This window comes from Colletes gigas, unplaced genomic scaffold, assembly GCF_013123115.1.
Source record: "Colletes gigas isolate AHSC1104 unplaced genomic scaffold, ASM1312311v1 Colletes_gigas_Sc00075, whole genome shotgun sequence".
NCBI lineage: Eukaryota > Metazoa > Arthropoda > Insecta > Hymenoptera > Colletidae > Colletes > Colletes gigas.
In genome coordinates, this window is record NW_025106704.1 from 229334 (window position 1) to 254972 (window position 25639).

The 25639-nt window shown below is 37.1% G+C and overlaps 2 protein-coding genes across 2 annotated transcripts; both read right to left on the reverse strand.

Moving 5' to 3' along the window:
- Positions 1-1001: 1001 nt before the first annotated feature.
- LOC122403811 lies at positions 1002-2407 on the reverse strand. Its single transcript, XM_043407550.1, has 3 exons — positions 2022-2407; positions 1633-1854; positions 1002-1421 (listed from the first exon to the last, which is right to left on the reverse strand). Exons 1-3 carry the CDS (start codon positions 2166-2168, stop codon positions 1005-1007), a joined length of 786 nt encoding a protein of 261 aa, XP_043263485.1. The 5' UTR covers positions 2169-2407; the 3' UTR covers positions 1002-1004.
- Positions 2165-24786, reverse strand: LOC122403806. Its single transcript, XM_043407545.1, is given in 10 exon segments — positions 2165-2367; positions 2425-2842; positions 7558-7656; positions 7911-8507; positions 8815-9098; positions 21573-21790; positions 22549-22714; positions 22999-23227; positions 23791-23848; positions 24729-24786. Coding segments are annotated over 10 exon segments (2202 nt in total). The 3' UTR covers positions 2165-2292.
- Between the last annotated feature and the right edge of the window lie 853 nt (positions 24787-25639).

Genomic DNA, 25639 nt, shown 5'->3' on the forward strand with positions numbered 1-25639 from the left:
TACATATATATATATATAATGTATCGATAACAAACGGCGTCAAGTTACGCTCGATGTTCGAAGTCGCTTGATTTCCAAGAAGTGTCGCGGACACTTAAGTGGGCGCTACTGTATTCCATTGTACGATCCCAAATTGAATTCGAATCTAACCAATGAAAATCTAATTAAAATTCAATCAACGGCTTGTCCTAAAATATTTCACTCTCCAGTTATAAATCAAACACCCGTAGGAGAATCTTATTCACTTTGTCGAGGAATGCATTGCTGCAAAGCACACTGAAAGATTGTGATAAGTAAGTCATACGCGCTGTATGAATATTGTAAAATAGTCCCATTAAATAATTCTATTGTTCTCAAGTAGCATTCACTTAACGAAGAAAACAAACATCCGCTCGAATAGTTAATATTTTCTACTTTCAGTCCTCGATCTCTCCACCCACGACTGAAACATTAATCCCACTTTCTCGTGTAGCTCCCCATACACCTGTCGCAGAACCCAAATTGTACTAATTTAAAAACTGCAAAAACTACGAGATCGCTGCTGTAAATATGTAAATTGATCGTCGACAAGCTTTCGGATATAAAATGATCTGCGAAACAGAGTTTATGAGGATGTATCTAACAAGAAATTACTATTCTGTACAAATATACTTGTGTGAAGAGTGTCAGAATCTTATTTCTAGCATAGAATATAAACTAACGAATATATTCTCTTTTTACAAAGGCAAATATATTTCGAGCTGCTGGAAACTTAAAATTAAGATTTGAACGAGTAGAAATTTGTATTTTTCCCCAGCATTCGAAGCTTTGTACATAATTTGATCGTTGTTGGGACTTTCGTTGTGACTAAAATAGTTCCATGGGACCACATAAACTAATAAAGCGTGCGAAACTTAGTTCCTAGTTCCCTCTCTCCGTAGCTCCACCGTTTACGCTTCTTTATTTCAGCGAGTACAATTGTATGATTAATTTCTTGTTAAATGAAAACTAGCGACGCAACAAACTTATTTTGCGTTCTTGTTAAATTTTCCACACTTTCGCTTGAACGGTTTGTTCTGCTTCGTTCCTGGTTCGTTCCGTTCACCATTATTATCCTTCTTTGGTTTCTTTCGTTTTCCGCGAGTCTTTCTTCTTGTACTCTTACTTTTCTTACGTTTCTTGCGGTCTAGATTGGCAATTATCGCCTCTGTATCCGCAGAAAGTTTTACTTTTACACGCTGGCTAGTAACTGGGACTCTGATGAAGGAGTCGTACAGAATGTCTCCGCAGAACTCTCCGGAACAGAATTCTTCGCCACAATCTGAGCAGACCTTCACGCTACTTTCGATTATCCCTGCACGGTTCTTGGTGCGTCTGATTGGGCTCGTTGTCGACCTACGCTCTCTGGAGATCGTCTTAGCCTCTAGTTTTCCCATTTCTACCTGAGGAATGGGGCGGAAGATTAATTGAAACAGATTCGGAAAACTGGGTTGCTTAAAAGTGGCGAAAGGTAGAACAGAGGACTAATTTTTGGTTCTGAAAGTTTCATAACTTTGGAAATTTAAAATTTTTTTTAGAAACATAATTTCTTCTACGATTGCCGGTTTCCATCCTTTCAATAGCGTTTGTAAACCGGTTTACAAGTCGAATTACCAATCGTGAGAACATTTCTTCGTCCTGGCGTAGTTTTGGCCTGACTGGAGTGAGCATTCTCCAGTCAATAGGTACCTGGTGCAGCTCTCGCAGGCTCAAACTTCTCATATCCGGAGGAACTGGATTTCCATAGCTCCATTCCCTCCCCAATGCCTTTGATTCCTTCTTAGTTGCTCTCCAGGAGAAATCTCTGTCCCGAACCTTAGTGTCGTCTCTCTTCACCTGCGTCAACAAGCTTTATTAACTCACGCTAGCCATCAAACTTGGCCCACTAGCTTTCTTTAACCAGCCTCGAGTCAGGATAGTTTTAGTTTCGCTATTTTGACTGTTTTTTTTAGAAGACGATCGATCTTTCCTTGACTCTAATCTGAGAATCGTATCGCAGAAACCTTTTCCGGTTTGATTTTGAATTCTGGACAATTTTCGAGCAGCCTACGAAACTCTTCCTGGGACTCGCAGGTAGCTTTGCTGAGGTCCGGAACCAAGTTAGTGTCCTTCCTATCCTCCTTTAAGAGATCGTCCAATTGGAAGGCCATCGCATCTGCAATCGGAGAGAAATTCTCAAGATTTCGTCGACTCGCCAATCCCCTTCACACTCTGCGCAATCTCACTTTCTACAAAATCGAAACGAAACGAACTAAAAAGAATTTAATGGATCGATTAGAAGATCGTTGACGCAGCTGGGGAGACCTGCAGCCTCTCCGATTTCCACTCCATTTGTTTGCTCAATAGCCCCTGCAGAGAATATTATATTGTAATCCCGATTCTCAACTTTTGTTAGGCGATACGCACAGTTTTTAGGCTGGAAAGCTTCGACAGGATTTCTTCTCCGCCCCAGACGTTGGACGTTCCATTACAAGACTCGGGGCAATTCTTTGGTTCGTACTTGTGAGTTTCAATGTTCGTCAGGCCCTCTTCGTCGGTTCTCAGACGGACAATGGAGTTTAAACTGTCCATCGAGAGGTCCGCGTCGTAACTTTCTGGCTTTATCTTCCGTCTGGTAGGTCGAATCTTCAATTTTATCGACTTCCTTCTGTCGAGGGATGGTGATCTGTTAAAAAAGAATTGTAAGCAAGTGGTAGTTGAGAATTTTTGGAGCGGAGAACTTTACCTGGACCTTTCATCGCTGGACTCTACTCTGCGCCTCATTCGCAGCCGACGTTGGTAGTGTGGGTCCTTTTCGCTTTGCGTTCGGTACCTGGTGCAGGGTCTAAACATCAGGTTTTATTATTTAGATTCGTCTCCAACGTGAACGTAGATTAAATAGTCAATTCCTAAGTTTCAATGGATTGGTAAGTCGTTGGAAGCTTCGAGGTATTTGTAATAGCAATAGCAATTGCAATCGACGGAATGGAAAATAATGTCTAAACGTAGATTGTTGGGTAGCTCTGTTGCAAAGTTATGATAAAAATATGCAGTTGTGGTGACAGCTCCCGTATTGCCACTAAAGGGGCAGCTCTCTCGCAAGTGCTCGTGTTAGAAACAAATGGCGCTTTATTTCTAAAATGATTTAAAATTTTTTAATTTCGTCGAAAAATTTGGCCACCTATTCAAATTTTTTTTTTCTGAAATGTGTGGGATTTCGAGGGTGTATCTATTAACCAAAAATGATTGTAATTGACACCCGCTACTGAAAGTAATTTTTTTCGAACGGTTTGAAATGTTTTTTTTCGCCAAAAAATTTAGGCACATACATACCCCCTGTTGATATTTCTTAAAAATTCGTTTTTGATTTTTAGTAATTTCGTTTGACGCCCTACAGAAAAGTTGTCTAATACTTTTTTGTAGGTATCCATGAGCTTTACTTTGGAAAAAAATTTCAACGAAATGCATTCACTATTGTAGGAGTTATGGTCGTTTGAAAATTGGACCGTTTTTATAGGGGTTTTCTCACTTTACGGGGTTAAGGAACAACTTTTCGAATAGTCTTGGAACTTCAACATATTCTTGATTAAAATACGCGTTGTTTGCATTTTGAAACAATAAAATCCTCCAATTTGTTCAGAAGTTATGGTGTTTTAAAAATACGCATGAAATTTCAGTAGAACATCCAAACAAATGGTCAGGCATGAAAGTTTCGGTAATGAATTTTTTTCTCAAAACTGCGTAGGATTTCGAGGGTATGTGTATTCACCAAAAATGATTGTAATTGACACTCGCAACCAGAAATAATTTTTTCGGAACGATTTGAAATTTTTTAAGTTTGTCGAAACATTTGTCCACCTTCCTGAATTTTTTTCTCGACAATGCGAAGGATTTTGGTGATATGTCTGTTGACCAAAAATGATGGCAATTGATCACTGCAACTGAAAATATTTTTTCCACAACGATTTGAAATTTTTGAATTTACCCGAAAAATTTACCGGTCGGTATGGAACTTTAAACGTGAATAACTTTTTAACGAAGCCTTAATCAACAAATTACTACTCTTGATTTTCGTCTTATTTTGGCCTCTAGAATGTCCCATTAAAATTTTGTCAAGGAGTGACCGAATACCCTATACAGGGTGTCCCGTAAATAGTGTAAGAAACGGAAATGGGGGGTAGGTGAGACAATTCTAAGCAACAATTTCCTTTGCAAAAATGTCGGATGGGGCTTCGTTTTTGAATTATTAACGAAAAACACTGACCAATCACGGCGCTCGCCTTCCGCGCGCTCAGGGCCGTCCGACCTCGGAGAGCCACCGCGCCGGGTAGGTAGCAAGATGCGCGTTGAAAATACATCGAGGAACGAGTACAAATAATTAAAAATACTACCACTGCAACTGTTACCTAATTCGTGAATTACTACGTAATTAGTACGTAAATTACTAAATGGAATTTACTTTTTATTAATTATTTGTATTCGCTGTTTCCAAGGAAGAAGGAATAAAATCTCGGAATTTTTAGAAAATTAACCCTTCGCACCCGAGTGACGCTTCTCGCCAGAGTGTTTTAAAATTAAAATAAGAATTATTATCAGAAAATTAAAATAAATACGGTAAGAACCATTTGTAACCGTTTGTTATTAAAAACTGTACTGAAAAAGCAGACTGGATTTCTGCGTACCGAAACATTCCTCGAATGCAAAGGGTTAATAGAGAAATAATTGAAATTCGACTTACCCATTCATTTGCAAGTTGACCTACTGCGCTGACAATAGGGCCCGGCCAATGCACCGCTGTCGATCACGGCAAGGTCGAAGACCCGAACGAAAATCAGCTGATGGGCCAGCCCGGTCACTGTACCTGCTTCTCACCCCGAAAACACTTCACAGCACGGTCACTAACAATTTTCATTTTCACTTTTCACTTTTGCATACCGATGCGTTCCGTTGCACCCTTCTTCGATTGTTGCTTCTTCCTGGGTTGATAACGGTGCCTGGATGTTGCTCCCTCCTGAATTGTTACTCCTTCCTGAATTGTTGTTCCTTCCTGGATTGTTGCTTCTTCGAACCTTGCTCCCTTCAGGATTGTTGTTCTTTTTCGCTGGGATAATGGGCACGATACGTGCGGGCGGCTTTCTTCGCGTTCCCCTTGGACTCCGCGAAAACGAAGAACGTATGATAATACTCGGCGTTTACGCGTTCCATCGCGTGCGTCCGCTTCTGTTCAGAAACGCGTAGGTTCTGTGAAAAATTTTGACTGACAAATTGCATTTCCCTCCCCGAAAAAGTTCCAGGTAAGGCAACCTATTGTCGCGCGATTCGGAATTACCTGCGATCGGCGAACGTGCAGACCATGCTTTTGCCGTGTATCGTACAAAGCCAAACGTCTCTTCGGCTAGTTGACCCTGGCGGAGTTATTTTTTTATTACTGCAAAACTGCCGCAAATGTTTGCTGCTAACCGTGCGTTCGACTCTTCTATTCGAATTTTTATGATTCACCGTGAATATTTTTGTACACAAAACATATTTAATTGTACAACAAAAATATTTAACGAAAATATTAAAAAATATTTCTTCTTGGAATTTTTATTTCAGAAATAAAAACTAGAAGAAATATTATTTAATATTTATGTTAAATATTTTTGTTTTTTGTTGCTCCAATATTTTTTATTATCGCATATTATCTATTATGTAACTGCCTCCTTCTTTGTGGATTATTTTTTATAAACAATACCTTTTTATTTTATACTCTTAAAATTTAAAAGCATGGAATTTTTCATGGTATATTCTTCTTTCTTTTTTACAACAAATTTTCCATGAAAAAATATTCACGGTGAATCATAAAAATTCGAATAGAAGAGTCGAACGCACGGTTAGCAGCAAACATTTGCGGCAGTTTTGCAGTAATAAAAAAATAACTCCGCCAGGGTCAACTAGCCGAAGAGACGTTTGGCTTTGTGCGATACACGGCAAAAGCATGGTCTGCACGTTCGCCGATCGCAGGTAATTCCGAATCGCGCGACAATAGGTTGCCTTACCTGGAACTTTTTCGGGGAGGGAAATGCAATTTGTCAGTCAAAATTTTTCACAGAACCTACGCGTTTCTGAACAGAAGCGGACGCACGCGATGGAACGCGTAAACGCCGAGTATTATCATACGTTCTTCGTTTTCGCGGAGTCCAAGGGGAACGCGAAGAAAGCCGCCCGCACGTATCGTGCCCATTATCCCAGCGAAAAAGAACAACAATCCTGAAGGGAGCAAGGTTCGAAGAAGCAACAATCCAGGAAGGAACAACAATTCAGGGAGCACAACAACAATTCAGGAGGGAGCAACATCCAGGCACCGTTATCAACCCAGGAAGAAGCAACAATCGAAGAAGGGTGCAACGGAACGCATCGGTATGCGAAAGTGAAAAGTGAAAGTGAAAATTGTTAGTGACCGTGCTGTGAAGTGTTTTCGGGGTGAGAAGCAGGTACAGTGACCGGGCTGGCCCATCAGCTGATTTTCGTTCGGGTCTTCGACCTTGCCGTGATCGACAGCGGTGCATTGGCCGGGCCCTATTGTCAGCGCAGTAGGTCAACTTGCAAATGAATGGGTAAGTCGAATTTCAATTATTTCTCTATTAACCCTTTGCATTCGAGGAATGTTTCGGTACGCAGAAATCCAGTCTGCTTTTTCAGTACAGTTTTTAATAACAAACGGTTACAAATGGTTCTTACCGTATTTATTTTAATTTTCTGATAATAATTCTTATTTTAATTTTAAAACACTCTGGCGAGAAGCGTCACTCGGGTGCGAAGGGTTAATTTTCTAAAAATTCCGAGATTTTATTCCTTCTTCCTTGGAAACAGCGAATACAAATAATTAATAAAAAGTAAATTCCATTTAGTAATTTACGTACTAATTACGTAGTAATTCACGAATTAGGTAACAGTTGCAGTGGTAGTATTTTTAATTATTTGTACTCGTTCCTCGATGTATTTTCAACGCGCATCTTGCTACCTACCCGGCGCGGTGGCTCTCCGAGGTCGGACGGCCCTGAGCGCGCGGAAGGCGAGCGCCGTGATTGGTCAGTGTTTTTCGTTAATAATTCAAAAACGAAGCCCCATCCGACATTTTTGCAAAGGAAATTGTTGCTTAGAATTGTCTCACCTACCCCCCATTTCCGTTTCTTACACTATTTACGGGACACCCTGTATACGTTCTTTGGGCCCGCTAGACAGCCTTCTCCCATTCTTCCGTCTAGCAAACGCGCCACACAGTATTAGAAGAAACATTGTGTAGAATGAAACGATGGGAGAATAGTTTGGAAATATTAAAGTTTGGACTGGAGATTCTGAGAATGTTATCGCTCTACCTCTGCAACTTAAAATTATCAATGGGTCAAAGAAACCTTGTGTCTTCGATTAATAAATAATAAATAAAAAATGATCAGAAGCTAGAAACCATTTTTCAAAGTAATTCTAAGACAGAATGAATATTTTTCTAGGATCAGAAGTTAGAAACGGTAAGTTTTCACTATATTTACATGGAATCTCAATTTTAAATAATTTACTCACCGGTTAGCGTTCCATTGTGGTCTAGACTCGATGCTGGTCCTCGGCTGGGATTTCGACCGGGGAAAGGCTTTCATACTTATTTCCCCAGTTGTCGCGCCACTTAAACATTCCCCGAATCAAGATTTAAAGCTCTGTTATTAATAATAATTATACCTTTGAATATATTTATTATATAAAGAAACCGTAAGAGAATTTCAGCAAAGAAGAAATGAAGTAATTAGTAATTTCACTAATTCTCCAGTCATTATAAGATTTTAAAGCTCTGTTATAATAAATGCCTTCCATTCGCTAAATAGAATAATATCTACGATTCTAAAAGCTTCCCAGCAATTAATAATGTAGTTTTTACTCACTTTTCAGTGCCCCTCTTTCCAGCATCCCTAGTTTCCCCTCGTAGAGCCAGCGTAGAGACATCTAAATCAGTTTGTGTTCCAAAGTCTCGACCAATCGCTGCTCTGAACTTCGTAGGAGTAACCAATCGCCTCTCAAACACCGTCGATGGGAAATTCAAGCCTCCGCACAGTTTGTTTTCGAAGTTTCTTGGCGTAGGGGTGAGAACAAGGTTCACGAATTGAAGATTTGTTCCGTTGAGGAGCTCCGAGTCCTCCAGTCTGCCACTCAGCACTATCGCCACGTCCTTGCTTACAGGAACTTGCAGCGACTTTGTTTCATTTGTGTCTTTCTCTAATTCTTGTGCGCCATTCTGATTAGTCTTGTCGTCTCTGTCGTCAACGTTTGGAGTTTTTTTACACTGAATGCGACTCGAATCAATCGAACGGAAGTTTATGGTGGAATTGGAATTTTCTTCGTTTGGAGATTTGTTTTTGCGTAGAATCTTTTTCTGTTCTTTTGCTAATCGTTCTGCAGCTTCTAAGACCTCTCGCATGGCCTCGGATTCTTTCAGTTTGGCTGCATCCCTCTCTCTTTGCCTTCTCTGTTCCTCGTCGAACCTGACGAAAGTAGAATCGAAAGATTCAGAACGGTATTTTGCAATGAAAGTCCAAGATTCATTGGAAGTTTTTAGTTTATGAATTGGGGAAAAGGGAATTAGGGAATTCTAGGTCCGGAAATCGCTAAAATAGAATAATTTCACAATTTTCTTCATAAAAAGGAATTCTAAGAAAATAGTAGTCGTAGAAAAACGGTAATTGAAACAGTAGAATGATAGAATTCAAATTGAAAAAATTAGGAATCGTATGGTTTCAGAACTTAAATTCCTCTGCGTTTCGAATTCAATTTCAATAACAATAATAATACCTTTCTTTTTCCTTTTCCCTTTCTCGTTTTATCCGTTCTTCCTCCAAACGTTCTTCCTCCAACTTCCTTTCTTTTTCTTCTTTCTTCATTCGATTTTTCTCTTCGAGTTGCCGTTTAATCGCAGTCTGAAGCTCCAAAGCTTTCTGCCTTTTAATTTCTCGTTCCTGGAGAACGTTGGCGTCGACAGGAATATTCTGCCCTCGTAGATAAGTTTTTTCGCATCCAGTGGAACCAACCGTTGAACTGTCCGAACTACTTGCGCTCTCGTGGTTGATAACCAAAACCTGCGACGGAAAGGAAAATTGAAGGCGACGCTCTGTTCGATAGAAGTATTTAGTTTCAGTATTCGTCTCATACAGGAAGGATGATTGGAAAAACGAAAGAGCTGTCGATTGCAGTACGAAGCGAAATTATTTTTGTCCGTAAACGGAGCGAAAGTTATCGCAAAACCGGAGAAATCTTAAAAATTAGTTTCTCCACGGTTAGAAATGCTGTTAAAAAGTATGAGGAGTTTGCCACGACAGAAAACAGACCGCGATTAGGCCGACCGAAAGTTTTAACAGTGATAGAACGACGCAACATTGTTAAAGAAGTCAGAAGTGTTGGATTTCTTTATTGTAATTTTGTACATCGCACCTCGCTTCCAAAAACGCTTCTCCTCTTTTTTCCCGATCGCGCACACCTTTTGTTTCTTCTCACCAATCATACCCACTCATCATTCATACCAACCCAGCAAAAGCTAGATATTTTCACACCCTTCCTCAATTCAAATCGCAACGATGAGAATTGCTAATCAAGCATTTGCAAGTTGTCTCTATGTTTTATAAACAGCTTTGACACCAGTGATTTTGTTAATATGTCCGCAGTGTTTTTGTTTGTCTCTATATAATCTAAAATTATGAAACCCCTATTAACTAAATCCTTGATATAATGATACTTAATATCTATGTGCTTGCTCCGCTTGCTGTTTTCGTAGTTCCTTGCAATATTGATCGCTCCTTGATTGTCGACAAGCAGTGTTGCATCTATTTCCTTTTTGCACATCTCTACAGCAATTCCTTTTAATGATATTAGCTCGGCAGAGATTAGAGCAGCAGCAACATATTCGGCTTCTGTCGATGACAGGGCAACGCTTTGCTGCTTTCTTAAGCATTTATTCTTCGTTCCTTTCAGATATCTGAGTATTCTCTTTGCAGCATTCCATGTAGTTTGACTCGGTTTGTCAAGAAACCTGCTCAGATATGACACTGCAAATGTAATATCAGGCCTTGAACCCATTGAAATGTACATTAGACCTCCTATTAACTCTCGGTAAGGTACATTTTCTGCGCATTCGTTCCCTTCTGCTCGAAAGTTTGCTTCCATAGGAGTTGAGGCCTCCTTGCATTGCTCCATTCCGAAGTTTGTCAACATTTTGTTGATTAGAGTTTCTTGAGAGATCTTGATTGTATTTTCATCTCTAAATATTTGCATTCCGAGAAAATTTTTGATTTCTCCCAAATCTTTTGTGTGAAATTCTAATTTCAATGGCTGTATTATCTGATTGATTGCTGTTCCCGTTATCAATATGTCGTCTACATATACCAACATTATTGTTCTGCCTTTTGTGTACAGACAGAAGTCACTTTTGGATCTGTTGAATCCGTGTTTAATGGCAAAGTCATTAAACGTCTTGTTCCAGCATTTTGGTGCTTCTTTGAGACCGTACAATGCTCTTTTAAGTTTGAGCACCGTTCCTTTCTCTTCGTTTAAACCTTGAGGTGGTTTGATATATACCTCCGATTGAAGTCGTCCATTTAGAAATGCTGTTGGTATATCCATTTGATTTATTTTCCAGCCATTTTGTAGAGCGATCGAAAACAGCATCCTCACTGTCGAGAGTCTAGCTACCGGTGCGTACATAGACTCCTCTTCATGTAGTTGGTATCCTTTAGCGACCAACCTTGCCTTTTTGATACCTTGTTCTTTGGTTCTGAATATCCACTTTGTATCGATAGCTTGAACTCCTTTGGGCAGCATTGTTTTTTCCCAAGTTCCCAGCTTTTTGTGAGCTTCTAGCTCTTTGTCTATTGCTATTTTCCATTCTTCTTGTTGTACTGCTTCATTGTAAGTTTTGGGATCGGCGTTGGCCAATAAACAGTAACTCATATACACCTGATAGTCTTTTAAGTGACTAGGTGCTTTCCTAGCTCTTCTTGTTCTGTTTGTATTCTGTGGTAATTCTTCATTCTTCTCTTCTTCATTCTCTTCTTCTTCAGTAATGTTTTCTTTTTCTTCATCTGGTTTATTCTCTTCTCCCAGTTGTTCATTTTTCTTTTCTTCTTGCTGTATTTCTTCATCTATTCTTATTGTTTCTTTTTTCAGTTGATTTTTCCTTTCATCAAACTTTACGTCTCTCACTGAGATAATCTTGTCCGTCGATGGGACCCACACTCTATATCCATTATCGCAATATCCTACCATTCTTCCTTCTACTGCTCTGTTTTCAAATTTTCCTGTTTTTGGTAATATGTATGACCATGTTTTGCATCCGAATACTCTTATTTTTCCTAAATTCACATGACCATACCATCTTTTGGCTGGTATGTCTTCTTTGAGAGCACTTGTAGGAGATCTGTTCAACAGAAATGCAGCTGTCCTTGTTGCTTCTCCCCATATATTCCTCGGTAGATCATTTCCTGACATCATTGCTCTGGCTTTGTCCAGTAACGTTCTGTTCATCCTCTCGCTTACCCCATTCTGTTGTGGTGTGTAAGGGATGGTACTTTGTATCCTTATTCCTTTAAGATTACAGAAATTTTTTAATTCTACATTTAGGAACTCTTTTCCATTATCACAGCGTATTTTGTACACTTTGTTTCCAAATTGTGCTTTGATTCTTTGTACATAGTTTTTTATATTATTAACTGCTTCATCTTTGCATTTTAACAAGTACACTGTTGTGAAGTGAGTATAATCGTCGATAATTGTCTGAAAGTATCTCTCACCATTGATGGTTGGTGGATTTATTGGTCCACAAAGGTCAGTGTGGAGCAATTCACCAGTCCTGCGTGATCGAGGATATTGACAACTCATAAATGGCACTCTTGTGAACTTACCCTCTGTGCATGTTTCACAATCATTCTCATCCACTGGTAATTCCATTATCTTCATTCCTTTTCTATTCAGGTGACCCATTCTTCTATGCCATAATGATGAATCGTTCTCCGCTCCATATGCTACATTCCTCTCATTTCTTATTTTGAACGTCATTGTGTATATTTTCCCTTCCTTCTTTGTAACCAAACTCACGTTCTTACCTTTTATTTTTGTTATGTCTTCATCGAAGGTGATGGTGAAGCCTCGTTTTGTCAATTGGTTCACTGACAGCAGATTGTGACTTAAATTTTTTACGATAAGAGCTTCTAAGCATATTCTTTTTCCTTTATATAATAGCAACAGTTTTCCTTTTTTCTTTGCTTTTAATATATCATCATTTGCTGTTCTTATTAAGATTTCTTGAGAAATCATTTCCACGGATTTCATACTTTTCTCTAATTCATCATTTACTAGATGCTCAGTGGCACCCGAGTCGATGACAAATGTCACTGTTTTTTCTTCGCACTTTGTTTCCAAACATATATTATTTTCATTCATTGCTAGAAACGTTATATCATCATTATGTGAAACCATCTTTGCGTGACTTGGTTTGCCTCTTTGACTGAAACGCGTTTTTCCTCCTCTGCTTTCATACTTGTTTTCTCTGTGTTTGTTGGGACACTCATAGCTTTTGTGACCCTTTTTTCCACACCCGAAACATACCAGGAAACTTGTTTCTTTTTCCACGACTGTTGCAGATACATCTTCCCTTTTCAGTTCATATTCTAGCAGTCTAGTCTTCACGAAATCCAAAGTAACACTTGTCGTCATCGTTTCAATAGCGGTGACTACATTGTCGTAACTGGCTGGTACCGTTATTAGCAAATGACACACTTTGTCATCTTCCTCAATTTTTCTTCCTGAGGCTGATTCGAGATCTCTTATCAATGAGTCGAATTTAACGAAATGTTGTTCCAATTTTTCATTTTCTTTTAGCTTTAATGATAATAACTTCTTTTTTATGTATATTTTAGTGAATACACTTTTCCTTTCAAAGACATTCTGTAATGCGTTTATCATATCACTTGCATGTTCTTTGTCTTTCACATATTCTAAGTGCTTATCAGTTATGCACTGTATTATGATGGCTTTAGCTACACTATCATCTTTAGTGTAAGTGGCACCTGTGGGATCAGGATCTTCCACGACTTTTCTTACCCCTCTTTCTTCCAATATTGCCAGCACCCTAAATTTCCAGTTTGAGAAATGTTCTCCATCGAACAGTGGCAAATATTTAGTAGTTGTTTGTAACATTTTTGCTTTCGTGTATTTTTACGATAACGATATAACCTTACTTTTCCTTTTCTGACGCCACGTGGATACTGGGCCCATCAGTGTGGCCCAGTGTGGCCAGATCTGGCATAATTGAGTGCATCGAAATCGACAACAGTGACGACGAACTTCCTTAGCGTCTAACGGAATGGTGGGGATAGCAGGCTACACTACCGCACGAGCCACGTGTACGTGAGCTCGGCACTTCGCACAACTTCGGTAAATCGATAAAGAACGGCAGTGTGAGCCTTTCCTTCTTGCTCTTGTAAAAGAGAAACAGCTGAAATACGACCTCGCGATAATCGGCATACGATTCCAAGTCTCGACTGCCCCAGCATTTTTACTTTCCGACCTATATGTAAGGTATAAGGAAATTTATAAAGTATCACAATGAAAAAAAATTTTGAAATTTTTTTTTAGCGAAAATACACGTTTTAGGACCCCCTGATCATATTGTGACTATTGAAAAAAAAGACATTTTTTTTGTTCCTCACCGACTAACAATAAGTGAATTTCAATAACGAAAAAAATATTTCGAAATTTTTTTTTAGCGGAAATACACGTTTCAGGACCCCCTCATCATATTGTGACTACTACAAAAAAACATATTTTTTTTTGTTCCTATGCTATTGACATGATTGTGTCTAAACGGCTGAATGAATTTCAATGAAACTTAACATTTAAGTTTTATGTTCTCGTTTTAAGGTCTCATTATATTTTAAGCGTGATCAGTTCCCATATAATGATGATTATACGTCTGTAGTTTTATAATTATTTCGATAGATATACATCATTTGTAACAAATTTTTAAAGCGATTTATATAAATCTTAAGAAGGATTAAGATCAAATATACTTTTCTCCTATCTTTCCTAGACAGGAAAAATTAAACGAAATCTTATGCCTTGCATACCTACCTAAACCACATAAAAAACGTCTCCACAAATATTTTAGAATAATGTTGTTCAAAGCAGTCTTACTCGAAAAGGGTTAATTAAGGGTTAATTAAAATGAAAAACCACTCTTAGCCAGTACCGTGCACTCTACAGAAATAGATTACTACTGACTTTTCCCACTATGTTTTTTAATAACCGTATCAAATTGTTACACACAATTAAATGTTATATATTTGACTTAACTTTACATAACAAAATAATTGTAACGATAGGTAAAACAATAACGTGCACGCTACCGTTCAATGGAAACCACGGGAAGGTGGTGGTCACTTCCATCAGGAGGGAAATGTAAAAAATTGTTATTTCTTTGTAACATTATCACATGCCATATATTAGAACGTCTATATTCTTCTTTCCTTTTTTTTTGATTCCCCTCTAAATTCATTTCTGCAAAATGAAATATATTAAATTGACGTCTATATACTGCTATTCATTCAATAGAACTTTATTTCCAATTATTGCCTTTTAAAAACCTATGGGAACTGGGCTATATATATCTACGTCCTTTCTTCGTCCGGGCATTTCAACGGCCCATCGATGCGCGAACAGTATAAACAAAACACTATCGCCACGTGCTCGAGCACTGCTGTTTCTCTTGATTCAGTTGAATTCGGTCGACGAGAACGAACATCAGGAGAAAGGTACGTGCCGTAGGTCATTCTGAGACATTTAAATTGAAAAAAAGCTTTCGCGTAGGTATTCTGTAATTTTCTGTTCTTTCGCTTTTCTGCTTTTATATCATGGAAACGGTTGTGAAATCGAAGAATAAGTGTAAGCGCGGTTTTTTATCTTCATGGATAAATGATCATAGATTTAAATCATGGATACGTGCAGTACCCCATGATAGAAGTCGTTTTTATTGTACTTTATGCAATAAGTCTTATTCTTGCGGTTCCTCAAACGTGTATAGACACGGAGAATCTGGGTGTCATAAAAAAAATAGTACTTCTAAAAGGACTTTTATGCCTCAATGGCTTGAGAATGATTATTTCAAGCCATGGTTGCATAAAGTCGACGGCGACCCTTATTCATGGTTCTGTTCGGTTTGCAACAAACAATTTTCATGTCGATTATCGACGATTTATAATCATGCAGATTCTCAGTGTCACATTGAGAATTATAAAAAGAGTAACGATAACGCAGACAATTTGAATAATAATTTTACGACGCAATCCGAAGAATCGCCTCTGTCGTTGGATGAAAGGATAAAATCCGCGGAAATCAAATTTGCCAAATTAATAGCCGAAAAAAATATTCCGTATCGAACCGCAGACACGATTCTTGAAGTTTTCAAAGACATTGGGCAAGATCCTGATGTCTTGAAACATATGTCGTTCGGTCGAACAAAGTGTTCAAATATTATATCAAACGTTTTGTATCCTTTAGAAACAAAACGTATTTCTAGTGTTTTACAAAACACATATGCGAGGAGTTGTTACGAAAAGTAGCAACTTTCATATACAGTAGTCCCAAACGTTCGGCTATATTCCGCGAATTTCAGCAATGTTTTCAAACAACCGACAGAAAAATTTTAAAATTGTGTTCTACGCGATGGTTATCGCATTATACATCCGTAGTTACACTTTTAGAGAATTGGGACTCTGTATTGCTTTTTTTGCAAGAATTGACAATAAGCGAGAAATCAGAGTCCGGGGAACGTCTGTTAATCTCGATGCAAAATCCAGAGGCCAAAGCATATCTTTATTTTCTAAATTACGCTCTTGAGATTTTTTATAAATTTAGCATTTTCTTTCAAACTCAAGAGACAAGAATTCATTTGCTTCAAAAGACTGCGGCAGAACTTTTATGCGATATATTACGCAATTTTCTGAAACCGCAGCTTTTGAAACACATGGATTTAGTAAGAATGATGAATTTTTCTGTAGTCGAAAATCAACTCCCATTTAATAGTATAAATTTAGGAACAGAGTGTCTTAATTTTCTGCATCAACTGAATGCAGAAGGCAAGTCCGACATCGTAGAAACCGTAAGGAAAAATTTTTTAATGTATCGATTGGCAATCGATGACGAATTTCTTAGCAACTTGTATGTTTTTGAACCCACTTTTATATTAAATGATACAAATAGAGACATTTCCTTCAGAAATGTTCTCTTAATCGCTAAGAAATTCGGCGGTTTCGACGAAGAAGGACTGCAAACAGAATGGTCAGTATTGCCTTTGGAATATACAACGAAAGGTAGACAGACGCTTATCGAGATGAAATTCGATGGTTTCTGGAAAACAATTTTATTAACGCGAAATTTGGACTATAAAATTAAATTTCCTGAATTGATGAAATTAGTAAATACAATTAGATCACTTCCAAATTCCAATGCCGATGCAGAAAGATTGTTTTCCATGTTACCTGACATAAAAACAAAGAAACGAAATAAACTTTCTTCGGCCAGCGTCAACTCTATTTGCGTTGTGAAATCTTCGTTAAAGGCGCAGAGGGAAAACTCTCAACTCATGGAGGTAGATGACGATCATCTAGCTCTATTGTATTCCAAAAATTTATATCATAGATTTGCTAAGAAGCAAAAGTGTAATTTAAGATTAAACGCAACATATGACAATAACTTTGAGAACTTTCCCGCTACGTCATATGACGAAAATTAAGGTACCGATTTACTACAGAGCTTTTCTCTAGAGAGATTTTTCTCTCCAGAGAAAAGCTCTTTAGTAAATTCGTACTATTAGGCTGCAATGACAGTATAAACGTTTTCATGCGACGTCGCGGTAGACTGGTCTTGTTACGTCAACGGTACCGCGACGTAGGCGCAACAAGGTGTGATGCATGTATGTGCCATAACGTCACGCGAAAGCGCTTACACTGCAACCGCAGTCTTGTTAGTGATGTCCAAAATATTTTTTTTTGGACATCGCTAATATGTAAATAGTCGTTCAATTTGTCTCGCGTTGTTACTTTTTTTACGTATTTCGCTTGCTGTAAATACTATTCTGCTTGCTCTAACTATCATTTTTTTTCTTCATTTATTTGCTTATATTTTGCCGTATATTTTTAGTTAGTGAAATTGCTTGCTGTAGATAGTGTGGCTATGACGTAGAATGTCGCGCCTTGTTACACTTACGTCACGGTACCGTAAGAGCAACAATGCACGACATAACGTGCCAGCTTAATCGCAAACGTCCTATCCCGACATCCCATCCTTTGGAAATGTAAACAATTATATCATTTTTCCATTTTTATGGCTCGTGTGTATATTAATAAAAATTAATGCATTCACGAGTTAGTTTTTCATTATATTGTAATTTCATTACATTAATAAAAACATTTTAATATACGGCATGTGATAATGTTACAAAGAAATAACAATTTTTTACATTTCCCTCCTGATGGAAGTGACCACCACCTTCCCGTGGTTTCCATTGAACGGTAGCGTGCACGTTATTCTTTTACCTATCGTTACAATTATTTTGTTATGTAAAGTTAAGTCAAATATATAACATTTGATTGTGTGTAACAATTTGATACGGTTATTAAAAAACATAGTGGGAAAAGTCAGTAGTAATCTATTTCTGTAGCGTGCACGGTACTGGCTAAGAGTGGTTTTTCATTTTAATTAACCCTTAATTAACCCTTTACGAGTAAGACTGCTTTGAACAACATTATTCTAAAATATTTGTGGAATACGTTTTTTATGTGGTTTAAGTAGGTATGCAAGGCATAAGATTTCGTTTAATTTTTCCTGTCTAGGAAAGATAGGAGAAAAATATATTTGATCTTAATCCTTCTTAAGATTTATATAAATCGCTTTAAAAATTTGTTACAAATGATGTGTATGTATCGAAATAATTATAAAACTAAAAACGTATAATCATCATTATATGGGAGCTGATCACGCTTAAAATATAATGAGACCTTAAAACGAGAACATAAAACTTAAATGTTAAGTTTCATTGAAATTCATTTAGCCGTTTAGACGCAATCATGTCAATAGCATAGGAACAAAAAAAAAATATGTTTTTTTGTAGTAGTCACAATATGATGAGGGGGTCCTAAAACGTGTATTTCCGCTAAAAAAAAATTTCGAAATATTTTTTTCGTTATTGAAATTCACTTAGTCGTTTAATGCATTCATGTTAATAGCATAGGAACAAAAAAAATATCGTTTTTTTCAATAGTCACAATATGATCAGGGGGTCCTAAAACGTGTATTTCCGCTAAAAAAAAACTTCAAAATTTTTTTTCATTATGATACTTTATAAATTTCCTTATACCTTAGATACAGGGTGTTCGGCCACCTCTAGCAAAAATTTTAATGAGCGATAGTAGAGGCCAAAATAAGACGAAAATCAAGAATACTAATTTGTTGATGGAGGCTTCGTTGCAAAGTTATTAACATTTAAATTTCCGCCTGTAGAATGACAATCCGCTAAACAGCTGGTTCGCGCGGACGGTTGCGGCAGGCGAGTGCTAGTGATTCTCACGCAGCATGAAAAATTCTGCTTACCGACATTATCGACAGCCTTAGATTTTTGTCCACTTATGGGAATGCGAACACCTTACGTTGAATAAGATTCAACCTGTCTTATGAAAATCCAGAAGGGCATATCAAAACTCGTTCGACGAGATTTTCACAGAGAAAGGGTGAATCCCAGTTCCAATACACAATGTTGTGAACAAAAATCACCTACATGCGATTATACACGCCCCACGATTGTCCACAGTGTCCACAAGTATCCACAAATAATCCTTTCAGGCACTAACCACTATGCAATTAAATAAACACGTACCGCGATTATGTTATTCGTGAATGTCTACGTGTACGTGTATCACGATTCTTCCGAGTTACTTACGAATAAAACGGTTATTAATTTTTCAAATACACTTCAATTTGAAAATGTAAACAGGAATTTAATAAGTATTCGCTGATTGTTTATATCACTGTATTTCTTACATGCTACTTAATACTCAACTGAAACGTGTCGCGTGAACTAGCTTGACTGATACTGTTTTACGACTGACTAACTGGCCGAACACGTGCCGATGCTGCCCTTTGTCTCCGCTGTGTGTGAGAGAGATACGCGAGGCGAGTGACGTAGAATCGGGGCCTGTTCGGCATATGTTTCTCTGAACCTCGTCGGTCGATGGCACAGTCAGCTGCTAGTATTGTTACATTCTTCGCCATGAACGTAAATCGATGCGAAAATTTCATTTATCCTGCGATTCCTTTTTACATTTTTAAATTGAAGTGTATTTGAAAAATTAATAACAGTTTTATTCGTAAGTAACTCGGAAGAATCGTGATACACGTACACGTAGACATTCACGAATAACATAATCGCGGTACGTGTTTATTTAATTGCATAGTGGTTAGTGCCTGAAAGGATTATTTGTGGATACTTGTGGACACTGTGGACAATCGTGGGGCGTGTATAATCGCATGTAGGTGATTTTTGTTCACAACATTGTGTATTGGAACTGGGATTCACCCTTTCTCTGTGAAAATCTCGTCGAACGAGTTTTGATATGCCCTTCTGGATTTTCATAAGACAGGTTGAATCTTATTCAACGTAAGGTGTTCGCATTCCCATAAGTGGACAAAAATCTAAGGCTGTCGATAATGTCGGTAAGCAGAATTTTTCATGCTGCGTGAGAACCACTAGCACTCGCCTGCCGCAACCGTCCGCGCGAACCAGCTGTTCAGCGGATTGTCATTCTACAGGCGGAACTTTAAATGTTAATAACTTTGCAACGAAGCCTCCATCAACTAATTAGTATACTTCATTTTCGTCTTATTTTGGCCTCTACTATTGCTCATTAAAATGTTTGCAAGAGGTGGCCGAACACCCTGTATAGGTCGGAAAGTAAAAATGCTGGGGCAGTCGAGACTTGGAATCGTATGCCACTTATCGCGAGGTCGTATTTCAGTTGTTTTGTCTTTTATAAGAGCAAGAAGGAAAGGCTCACACTAGCGTTCTTTATCGATTTGCCGAAGTTGTGCGAAGTGCCGAGCTCACGTACACGTGGCTCGTGCGGTAGTGTATGCCTGCTATCCCCACTATTCCGTTAGACGCTAAGGAAGTTCGTCGTCACTGTTGTCGATTTCGATGCACTCAATTATGCCAGATCTGGCCACACTGGGGCCCATAACCTTTGTTGGATTTCTTTATTGTAATTTTGTACATCGCACCTCGCTTCCAAAAACGCTTCTCCTCTTTTTTCCCGATCGCGCACACCTTTTGTTTCTTCTCACCAATCATATCCACTCATCATTCATACCAACTCATCATTCATACCAACCCAGCAAACGCTAGATATTTTCACAAGAAGAAACCCATTTGTGAGTGCTCTCAGTTTATCTGTTAATGTCGCAACACAGTGGGGAAAGACAGTTCACAAACAATCCGAAACGTTTTCCATTCGGCTCACATTTACGGTAGAACCGCGAGAAAGAAGTCGTTCATAAACGAAGTCAATAGACAGAGACGGCTTGGATTTGCAAAAGTGCACATAAACAAGGATACTGAATTTTGGAAAAATATAATATTTTCTGATGAAAGTAAGTTCAACATATTCGGATCTGATGGAAAGAAATATGTATGGAGAAGACCCAACAGTGAACCGGAGTCGCGAAATATTCAACCAACGGTTAAGCACGGTGGCGGACATGTAATGGTTTGGGATTGCATGTCATACAATGGAGTGAGAAATTTAGCTTTTATCGAAGGAAATATGAATGCCTTAAAGTATATCGACATATTGCGAGATAATTTATTACCAAGTGCTGCAAAATTCGTCATCGAAAGAACATTTGTATTCCAACAGGATAATGATCCGAAGCACACGGCAAGAAAAACGAGGGAATGGCTCCTCTACAATGTGTCAAAACAATTTCAAACACCTCCTCAATCGCCGGATGTAAATCCTATTAAAAATTGATGGCACATTTTAGATTTAAAAATTCGTAAAAGAAACATTTCAAGTAAGAATGATTTAAAAAAGCCGTCATTAGAAGAATGGGCAAATATTCCACCTACGACTATTCGAAAACTTGTGGAATCGATGCCAACTCGATTGGAGGGTATTATTAAAGTGAAAGGAATGCATACAAAATATTAAAAATCTATTTAGTTTGTATTAATGTTAAAGACTAAGTTTTTGTTTTCCACGTGTGCCAATACTTTTCGGACTATGCAATTTTCGTTATTTCTTTATAATTTCCGTTGTTATTGATATTGAGTAATATGCTTCAGTATAGAAGTAGTGTATGTTAAAAAACATAAAATGATATACATGATGTTAATAAAATATTTCAACAAATAAAGATATTTACAAAAATTTGGATGTGCCAATACTTGTTTGATCCACTGTAGATCGGATCAATTAATCGTAGAAAGTAATTAGTGAAAATTCGTAGGAACGTACTTGACTGGAATGCCCCAATCTGGCGAGCCAGGAGGGTGGTGGGGGATCTCCGTGAGAAGTGTCCTGACCCCACACGCTGTCCCAACGTGGCCTATTTAGCTCTCCCATCCTGTCTTGCAGTCTTCTCGATGGTGGAAGTGAACTTTCAGGTGTGGAATAAGGATTCCGCCAAATCTTTTCTATCGGTGGCTCTGGAGGCTTGCAACCTGGCAATAGAACTAGCACAGAAGAGAATATTGCAGTTGTAACTGTCGCAGACACATAGCATACGACACAGAAACAGAAAAACCGGAAGAATTAGCTTTGACATTCTGCGAAACTATTTCATCCCCAAGATGCAAGTCTTTTTCGTCTGTCGACTGTTCATTAATTGGAAAATTTGAGGAGTTTCCTGAGTTGCAAACTGTTTAAACCGATACGGGAACACGTTTAAACTAACAAGAGAAAAATAGTTCTAAAAAAAATAATCGACACGTTTCTTTTTTATTTACAATCGTCCATATTGAAGGAGTGAAAACAGCCCCTAAAGTTGGAGTTGAAAACATATCTTTTTTAAAATATACATTTTTTAATGAGGAGCTCAACAATATAAACATTTGTAAGAAAAAGTTGTTCTTTTACTTAGGGACTGTTTTCACCCATTCGATATGGACAATTGTAAGTAAAGAAAAACGTGTTAATTATTTATTTTTTTCATAAAAATCGGCATGTACGAATTGAACGTGTTTCCTTATAAGTTTTAAAAGAGATTGAAGGACTTTCAGTGTACCCTACTTAATATTTCGAGCTTTATATTAATATTTATCTTTATTTGATATAGTCTTTGTTGTTTAGTAATTATGAATTATTTTTTCTCAGTTTACAGAATGTTATCTAAAAAAATTGGTAAACATTATTAAAGCTTAAAAAAAATTAATTTATGCATGTATCGTCTAAATTTGTTTAAAATGATCAATTGAAAAATTGAATATTTTACTTTTAGAAGATACTGGAACGTCCATGGAATCGCTGGCATAACCGGAAGTTTCTCCCCCTTGATCTTCAACTTGGGTATAGTGATTTTCGGATGTTTCGTGGTTGCACAATCGGTGATTATGCTGAGATTCAAATTTATTTTTCAATGAGAATTCTTTTTGCTGACTCTGGAGAAATTGAAACAATTTATCTTTGGAATTTATCGAGACTTATTTAGACTTTTAGTGACTTTTGGGGTATTAAAAATTACAGCAAATTATGAATAACTGAAAAAAACACAGGATCCAAGTCTCGCGATTATAAAAACAGTTATGTATTCAAGATTTGCTATATTGAGACTTATTGGGTCTTTTGTAACAACAGAACAGTAGTTTTTTTATATTTAAACGTAATATCTGTAAACAATATTTACAGAAATAATATTTGTTTAAAAAATTATTTCCGAACAAACCTGGGAAATATATGATTGTTGATCTTTGTTATAAATTGGAGGCAAACTCGGATTTCTGTGCCTAATTCTCGCCACTTCTGGTTCCTCTTGTAGATTAATCGTGCTCTCACCATTGTAATTTAGACTTTTCAGGCTGGTACTGCTTCCAAAAAGGCCACTAGCGCAGATAGGTTTCGAGGTTGACCGTTTTATCTCCGCCAAAGTCATTCTGCCGCTCGGATAACTGATACTTTAGGCTTTTTATCGATCATTTCATACGAGATCAACGAAATAATTTTCGTTAACCTAATTTATAATCTTCTGAGAACCTATATTTATTTATTTAACAATGCCTGAGTGACCGAAATTATTATTTCTAGCCATTTTTATATAAGAATGATTGGATAAGCAATAACAGAAATTAAAATTCGTAATTTAAAGTGTAATTTTGATTAGAAAAATCGCTTGTTTATAAATTCATTTATAAACAATAAAAATGATATTGTGTTGTAATGAATTGTTTATAAAATGATTAATTTTTTAAATTATATTCTTGTGGTATTTTCTAATAAAAGTTTCTAGGAAATGAAAGTCCCTAGTAATAATTGCCAAGTGTTAACATTGTTTATAGTTAAAAATTAAACTTTTTATTCTGAAAATTACGATTTTTAATCTTAATTAATTAATTTCTGACGAAATTATTGCAAAATTCAATAAAAAATAATTATTGCCAATAAAAAGGCGGATGATACGTTGCAAAAATGATGTCTAAAATTTCGGTTTCCGTTGTTATTTATAACAATAAATACTCACCGAAAATTGTTGTTATTTTTCAAAAGCCCCCAATTTCCGCCAAAACGGGTCATTTCTTCTACGATATTCGCATAAATTATTAATTTCCCACATCAATTGCCATTATTCGACATATACATATACATATAAGATATCATAGAATAATTTACAACCATAATTTTTGTAAAAATCGAAAAATTTTCACAAAACTTTCAAATAAATGGACGTTTAAAATTCTTGGCTGCTTTTATTTAATATTTGATTAACTGTTTTGACGTTCGATTACGCGAATCAGACTTTTAAGTTATGGTTGTAGAGACCACGAAACATAGTTAAACTTAATTTTTTAAGCCAAAATTACTGATAATTTTCAATATTATTAAATTTTTCGAAGGAAACATTACGTTTGTGCCAGTTTCACCATTTCATTTTTATGTTTCACATTTTATTAAACACTACGGGGCCCTATGAATTAGGAACAACCGTAATTTGTGTTTGTAAATAATTACAAGTCTAAAATCTTAAAAATCTGAAATTAGGGCCCTTTCTCAGTTTTTTCTCAAGATCTGTCATATTGTTTTTGAGTTTCAATTTTTATTAAACATTTTAGGTCCCATGGACCGAAAACAACCAGAATCTGTGCGTGTAAACGACCATAATTGGCCCAAATCTTTAAAATAACGTCGTAAAGAAATAAAATTGTTAAACAAAAATTTTCCGATTAGTTTTTCTTTTGTCTCTTTTATTTCTATGATACCTAGTATATAGAGGTATAGTAGTAATTGAATGGTTATTGATTATGACAATTTGAAGAGCCAAAGCAATTAAGTATACTAATACACAAACCATTTGTATTTGATTTAAACGAAATTTTTAAATTGTGAAATTATGATTTTTAGACTTAAAATTGACTAAATGTCCGAGATTATGGTTTGTGATTAGCATGATTCGATCCTTACCTCTCTCCTTGGCCCATTGGATCCTCTTTTGATCCAGCAACGAGGTCCTCGCGATCATTTTTAAACCACAAGGATCGAAATTAAAAAAGGGAAAAAAACCCGAAAAATTGAACTAATTCATTCAACCATCGCGCGCAAACCTAATCGAAAACACTACAAGTTTACCTACATGATGTTGGTAGAGAGTTCTGGGTTCCGTAAACCCAGGAACGATTAGAAAATGTCACCTGGGTTCATCGTGGGTCGTGGAAATGTTAGAAACTGAGACGAAAGTCGAGACTTGAGCAAGTTACGAGCGATCTATAGTTTGTGTGTTAGTATGAAAAGGAGGGATGGTTGTTGGAGCAAGTTAGGTTTCTATGGGAACTATGGGGAAGCTAGTCGGGGGCTGTCAGGGTCGATAATATTGACCTAACTGGAGGGGAGATTGGGGGATGTTGACCTCTGGGAGACAGGGTTGACGGTCAGCGATCGAATCTTCGGAGGAGAGAGGATCTAATAATGTATTTCGAGCCTATTTACATACACTGCGGATCATAACTATACCACCACCCACATTTTTTAATGTTTCGGTCTTCGGGGACATAAAAAAATCAATTATACGAGATGCAAGAGCATGATAAATAATGAAAAATTTTATTACAATTTTCTACCGATACAAACGAACATGCACAGTGAGTTACAGCAAAAATCGTACATCACATATAAAAATATGTTTCATTCGAAAAAAGAAGTGTCAGGATGATTTGAAAAAAAAATAAGGCAAACATATATTGTAAATATATCTGTATTTATTGCGTAATAATGACAAAAGAAATGAATATTGCTTAACATAAAAAAAATAAAGTTACTATAATACGGTGCAGAAAACATCTCACAGCTAAAATCGTACACATTAAGAATACTGTTTT